At 36.6% G+C, this 7,469-nt stretch overlaps 1 protein-coding gene across 6 annotated transcripts in view; it reads left to right on the top strand.

The window, feature by feature from the left end:
- Positions 1-7,469, top strand: part of USP40 (ubiquitin specific peptidase 40) — a 73,811-nt gene that overhangs the window by 15,746 nt on the left and 50,596 nt on the right. For all 6 annotated transcript variants that reach the window (XM_006760451.2, XM_006760450.2, XM_006760449.2 and 3 more), the window contains 3 exons: positions 989-1,117; positions 3,114-3,209; positions 4,670-4,777. In XM_006760451.2, the coding sequence (XP_006760514.1) occupies positions 989-1,117; positions 3,114-3,209; positions 4,670-4,777 (333 nt within the window). The remainder of the gene's footprint in view (positions 1-988; positions 1,118-3,113; positions 3,210-4,669; positions 4,778-7,469) is intronic.

Raw genomic sequence — 7,469 nt, 5'->3', positions numbered from 1 at the left:
TGCCCAGAACCGGAGTTCAGAGCCGTCGGGGGCTTGTGACTCCCTCCGGATTCAAAAGGACAGCCGCGTCCCCGGGTGCCAGTCCCTTTCCTCGCGCGAGCCCCGCGTGAGCCCCGTACCTCTGTGCTTCTCTCCTGCAGCTTCTGTGGGTCTCAGTGTGCCTTTCCTTCCTTCTAGTTGTAGAGTTTACAGTCAGCCAGGCTTCCTGTGGTTCTGGGTGAAGTCCGTATTGTTTCTCTGAGGTATTAATCAATTGTTGTGTGCGGCGTTAATTTCCCGGTGTTTATCTCTGCCGCCATCTTAGTTTCTCCGTAGATTTTTCTTTTAAATGCCTGTGTAGGTATTCATCTGTTGGGTCAGTCATATTATAGAGTGCATTAATTACAGAAAAGTTTGATCATAGAATTAATAAATTAACAAAAAACTTTTTCATTCCACTAAACTGCCTCACAAAACCCAGCTAGTATTCATAATTGCTAAATTCCTCTTATATTCAGAGGACCAACATGTCAGGAGCGGTGACAGATACGGCTTTGACTTTGAGGCACATGACAAATCTAGTTGGAACACAGGAAAAATTTACCAGCTAAAGACCACATTTATAAAGTGGCAAAATAGGTATCATAACAAAGATGGGCTTGCCAAGATCACAGACGCACTGATAGGCAAGTGTGTTTTGTTATCACATTGGTTTACATGATCTTAGCCAAAGTACATAAAAGTAGCATCTTGTTTGGGTATGTGTTTTCATATTTAAGCAAGACACAGAATGTGATTGGTGTAGTGTGTTTGGTATTGCATCAATGATAGATAATCTAAGAATTAAGAATTTTAAAATTTAAAGTCAGTTCAAATTTATCTTAATTTACCCTTAAAGAACAATAATAAACAGTGAAATTTTTATTTCAGTAGTTAAAATTCTTTTGCCCTTTGGTTATGTATCTTCCCACTTTGTGTAAACTATATCCATGTTTATGTTCTTTTGTAGAGTCAACTGGATGACTTGGAATACATGTATGACCTCTTCTCAGTTATTATACACAAAGGTGGTTGCTACGGAGGGCACTATCATGTATATATTAAAGATGTCGATCATTTGGGAAACTGGCAACTTCAGGTGAGCATGGACATTAGTTTACAAGTATCTTTGAAATATTTTTCCTTTTTTAGTCCTATTTGATGAAGATAATCTTTTGCCATTTATTATGTATTCACTCTGTGGAATATTTTTATAGGCACCGAAAGTGAGTATAGATAGTTTAAAATTTTTATTCCTAAACAATTTCATACTTACAGAAACATAACCAGCAGAGTACAAACACGTCCTGTATACTCTTCACCTAGATTCTCCAATTAACATTTTGCCACATTTGTGCAAGCACACACTCTTTGTACACACACATGCACACATGTGCGTGCACATACACACAGAGTTAACATTATGATTATTAGTGCTGAACCATTTGAAGTTAAGTTTATCCCTAAATACGTCAGTGCTTATCTCATGAAACTGAAGCTATTCCCTTACATAAGCAGAGATCAAAATCAGGAACTTCAGCACTGATACCATCTTTTTAGCTAACATTTAATTTATATTTAGATTTCACCATTTGTCTGATCTAAATCCTTTGGAGCATTTTCTTTCCCACTCTAGTATCAAGTCCAGGATCATGAACTACATTTAGTTAGCATATTGCTTAAGTCCTTTAATCAGTAATTCCTTAGCTTTTCTTCTTTCATGGCACCAACCAAAGATGATGAAGATTTTCCTCCTATGTTGTCTTCTAAAAGTTTGTGGGATTTTTTTTAGGTTTGGGATTTTTGGATTTTTATTTATTTTTAAAAACCTTTATTTTACATTTATTGGGCTGACATTGGTTGATAAAATTATATAGGTTTCATGTGTACAGTTCTATAATGCATCATCTGTATATTGTATGGTATGTTCTTATCCCAGTTAAAAGTTTGTTTTCATTTACATTTAAAATTTCCTTCTTCCTGGAATGATCTGTGAATGTTGGGTATTGTTTTTTTTTCATTTGGGTACCCAACTGCCCATTACCATTTATTCAGTAATCAATTTTACCCATCAATCTAGAATGCCAATCCTGTTATATCAATTGTTTATGTATGTGTGAATCCATTTTGGGACGTTCTTTTCTGCTCCATACTTCTTTTCCATTCCTAGGCAAACACCACATTGTTAACTTCTGAGCTTTAAAAGCAGTCATGCCATGTGGTAGGGCAAGGTCTCCCTCTGTGTTTTTCTTCAGGAGGGTTGTGCCTATCCCTGCTCTTTATGCTTCTGTGAACATTTCTAGAATCAGCTATTCTCTTACATGCTTAGTGGGGTTTTTAATCTACATATGAAAACGATATATCTTTTCATTTTTTAGTGCTTCTTTAACATTTTATGAAAAAGTTTTGAATAGTCTCAAGAAAAGAACTTCCAGATGTTCTGAGGAAAAGCCTGAACTGAGATTCTAGTTCCAATCATTTCGAATGGGCAAAATTATGATGCATTACCCATCAACCCCAAACTCTCCACCAATTTTTTAAATGTAACTAAAACACAATAAAATGTCAGAATGTAAATACAAATCATTACGTTAATTAGGATGTAGAATACTTAAAAACATATCTTCTTGATTATCAAATAATTAATTATGTTATTAATGAAGAGTTGCTCCACATGTAGTAATGTGGCTTCTGTTAGTGCTGAGTGAGAAAATGTTGTAACACTGTATTGTGCTAGAAGCTTTGCTTATCTCACAATCCTAATTTATAGATGAGGTCAGAGAGATGAAAATAACTTGTCCAGGATTATTCAAGAAAAGCTGGAATTCAAAACCATATACAAATTATATTGTTCTTATTGTCATTTCTCCATCTTGAAACCTCCATAACATAAACATTCCTATTTTGTTAGTTACATTTTAAGGGATTGGAGATTTAAAAAAAGGGGGGGTTTTATATTTAAATAAATTTTTTTTCAGTTTATATTAATATTACTTTGTATTAGTTCCAGATGTACATCATACTAGTTAGACAATCATGTACTTTACAAAGTGTTTCTCCTGTGATAGAAACTTTTTTATTGTTTTCTTTTCTAGGAGGAAAAAAGTAAACCAGATGTGAATTTGAAAGATCTTCAGAATGAAGAAGAGATTGATGATCCACTGATGATTCTAAAAACAATCTTATCACAGGTAGAGAGCGTGCTTATATTTGTGTGTATTTGTATTAGATATATGTAAATGAGGTTGATTAGGTGGATTTGATACTATTTTTTTCCTTTGGACATTGTATCTCTTTCTGAACTTTTATTTTTATTGGAAACTTTCTGCTTTTAAAAGAAATACATATCCATAGTAGAAAACTTGAGAGAGAAAAAATACCTAGAAAAAACATAAAAAAATAATAAGTGTAAATAAACCAAATGCTCAGTCATTGTTAACACTTTGACTATATTCTTTACATTCTGTTTTCTTTGTGTTTACACACTTATATTGGGATTGGTTTATGGGTTTCTTTGGTATTACCATTGTCATTTTAAATAGAATTGGGATTCACTTTACATACTGTTTTAGAATTTACTGTTTCCTATATTGTCCTTTAGTATTTGTAGGATCTAAAGTTATGTCTCCTTTTTCATTCCTAATATTGGTAATACCTCATACAGATGACTTTTAATGTTTGCTTAGTACTCTGTTGTAATAAATGGTAGGTCTCCTTTCATTTATTCATTAATTTGTAAACAGTTTTTTATAATCATTTACTGGGGACTTAGGCTCAGTCCTTGATGGTCACCATATTAGTCTACTAGGGTTGTCATAACAAAATATCACAGACTGGGTGGCTTAAATCAATAGAAATTTATTGTCTCATCGTTCTGGAAGCTGGGAGTTCAAGATCAATCAAAGTTTGGTTTCTCTTGCAGCTTCTCTCCTTGTCGGTTGTAGATTCTGCCTCCTCTCTGTGTCCCATATACTGGGGTCTTTCCCTGAATCTGCTAGGGCTCAGGAATCTGGAGAAGGGGCTGCGATATAAATTAATAAAGAGACTAGACATGAAATATAAATTTGGAAGGCATTTTGGGGGAGTCAGGGGAGGTTTAGCTTCAGTAACTAAACTCCCTGAATCTCCGCACCCAGGGCTTTTTATTCACACATTTTGCCCTATAGCAAAGCAGATATACATATCAAAGGTAAGGTTTGGTAAACAATAAAGTACCATCAATTTGGGGGAATTGCCTTCAGGTGTTCCAGCAGCAGGTAATAACATGCAGATTTTCAGCTCTGCTCAAAGAGTCCATTCAACCTTTTGAGGACTTCTCGCATTTATTACATTTATTACCACCCGCTGGACTTAGCCTCCAGCACCCATAGGCCTCTCCTGTACATGTTCATCCCTGGTGTCTCTGTGTGTGCCTAGATTTCCACGTAGGGACACCAGTCAGATTGCATTAGGACCCACCCTAATGGCCTTGTTTTAACTTCTTTAAAGGTCCTATCCAAAAATAGCCACAGTTGAAATTTTGAAGGTTAGGAATTCAACATGGAATTTTGGTATAGGTGCAGGTCACATTGCATCCTGTAATGGTCACTTCTTACCATTGGTAGGTTATTGGAACAGATATTCTTAAATGACTTTGTGTTTCTTTCATAAGGAGGAGAGTAATCTGATTCTTGTTGATCTGCTGGGCCAGAAATTTTTGAAAAAGATAGGAATATCTTGGAACAAGAAGTACAGAAAACAGTATGGACCACTGCGAAAGGTAATATATGACATTCTTATAGAAAATCCTTTTCTCATGAAATCTTATTATGATCCCACAATAAGAATTCTTTGAAGAAAATTTAAATTAGGTGAAAATAAAATCAATATTTTTGTTTAATGGTTAAAATTCCATTAAGTTACTTATTATTAAGTTAAATAATTTATCATAGAAGTAAGCAAAGAAAAGCGGTGGGGGTTTCAACCAAAACAGCCAAATAATGTCACAAAGTTCATACCCTAAAACTTACCATTTTACTTACAGAAATGTCTTCAGATATTCACCCAAATTTCATTTTACCTTTCTTTTACACACACTTCTAGTAAACTTGGTGATCTGGTTTCCTAGGCTGTACAATCAGATGTAAAAACTGTACTGCCAGAAATGAGATAACGCAACAGGAAACAAGCAGAGCAACAGAACACACAGTAAATATTTGGGAGCTATTTCTTACAGAAGCAAAGAGCTTACTTAAATAAGTGTTTAAGTGCATCCTTTAGTTAGATCACAGTTGATAAATAAATGTTTAATGGCCCTGAGTTCATAGAAGGTTAAAATGGTTGGATCAATGTTTCAGTATTCATTTTTAAGTATATTAGCTATGCAGGTTTTAAAAACATATATACTAGTAAATAGCCTTTATAAGTTTGAGGAAGTTAGCTTTCATTCAGACTTGATTGATAGTTTCATCTTGGGGTTGGATTTTTATCAAATGCTGTTTGTTTTTCATCTATTGATATGATCACATAGTTTTACTCTTTTATTCTGTTATCTAGAGGCCTGGTGCATGAAATTGGTGCATGGGGAGGGGATCCCTCAGCCCAGCCTGCACCCTCTCCAATCCGGGAACCCTCGGGGGATGTCCGACTGCTGATCCCAGGGATCAGGCCTAAACCAGCAGTCTGACATCTCTCTCACAATCCGGGACAGCTGGCTCCTAACTGCTCACCTGCCTGCCTGCCTGATTGCCCCTAACCGCCTCTGCTGCTGGCCTGATCGCCCCTAACTGTCGGGGGGTCTCCCCTCCCTAACCCCCGCGGCCGGCCTGGTCACCTTACGTATCCTGTTGTTTAGTCATTTGGTAGTTCCTCACTGATCCCCCTGCCGGCCTGGTCGCTCCACTCAGCCTGCTGTTCAGTCATTTGGTCGTCCCTCACTACCCCCCCTGCCGGCCTTGTTACTCCACACAGCCTGCTATTTGGTCATTACTGTTACTGTGACGGTGTCCTGAACAATTTGCATATTCCTCTATTATTAGTATAGATATGGTCTATTGACTGATCTTTTTAATGTTTATAAAATCTTACATTTCTGGGTTAAATCACTTGGTCATAATATATTTTTATGTGTGGCTATATTCGTTTGGGTCATATGAATTAAGGACTTTTGTGTCTATATTTATGAGAAATACCCATCTTTAATATTATTTTTTTGTAGTCTGTCAGATTTAGTATTAGGGTTATGCAGGATTTATAAAGCAAGTTGGGAAATACTCCCTTTTTTATATTCTGGAAAAGAATTTACATAAGATTGATTATTTCTAACTGTTTAGTGAAGCTATTTAGACCTGGGACTTGTTTGTAGTATGGTTTTTAAATTATATTTTTAATTTCCTTGATTGTAGTCATTTAAGTTTTCTATTTTCTCATTTGGGAAAATTATATTTTTAAAGGAATTTGTCCTTTTATCTGTGGTTTCAAATTTATTGGCATAAAATTGTTCAAAATTATCTTTTTTAGTGTATTTTTTCATTCCCAATATTAATAATTTGTGTCTTCTTTTTTTTTTCATCAGTCTTGCTAGGGGCTTATCAAATGTATTAAACTTTTTCAAAAATAAACTTTTGCCTTTGATGTTTCTCTACTGCTCATCTCTTCTGTGTTTCATTGATTTCTGCTCTTTAATTATTTCCTTCCAACTCTGGGATTTAACTTGAACATCTTTTTTATAGGTTCTTGAGTTGGTGTCTCAGTTGTTTTTAAACCTTTTAATATATGCTTTTGTGTGTGAGTGAAGAAATGTTTATTGACTTACTCAAAATAATACATAATATAGAATATTCAAAATACAGGGAAAAACCAAGATGGCGGCATAGGTAAACACTGGAAATTGCTGCCTCACACAACTACTTCAAAAATACAACTAAAAGACAAAACGGACATCATCCAGAACCACAGGAAGGCTGGCTGAGTGGAAATTCTACAACTAGAAGGAAAGAGAAAAGCACACTGAGCCTCAGAGTAGGTGCAGTGTGGAAATCAAGTGCAGAGGTACAGAGGCACACGTGGAAAGGGCTGGCAACTGAGGACGTGGCTGTCTTTTTCAATCGGGAGGAAGACACAAGCTCCCGACTGCTCTGAACTCCAGTTCCGGGTGAGTCTCTGGGGACCCAGACTCATACGGGGAGAAACTGGACTGTCTGGCATCGGGCAGAACTTGAGAGCGGCTTTCTCTCCGAGGTGCTTGCAGTGATTACTGTGGAACAGTGAGACCCCAGGCCTCTTAGGGCAGTGCTGAGGATCAGCTAAAGCTGTTTGCTCCGCCCTGTTGATTCCCTGAGACTCCACCCCACCCAAGCTGTGCGCAGAGGCTTTTGCATATGAATGGCCTGGCCCTTTGCAATTTGAAATTACCTAACAAACTGCAGCTGGGTCAGAGAGACCCAGAACATCCAAAAGAAGGCCCAAGGCCC

The sequence above is a fragment of the Myotis davidii genome, unplaced genomic scaffold, assembly GCF_000327345.1.
Source record: "Myotis davidii unplaced genomic scaffold, ASM32734v1 scaffold370, whole genome shotgun sequence".
Taxonomy (NCBI): Eukaryota; Metazoa; Chordata; class Mammalia; order Chiroptera; family Vespertilionidae; genus Myotis; species Myotis davidii.
The sequence above is the reverse complement of the archived record's forward strand: the minus strand, read 5'-3'. Positions and strand labels throughout refer to the sequence as shown.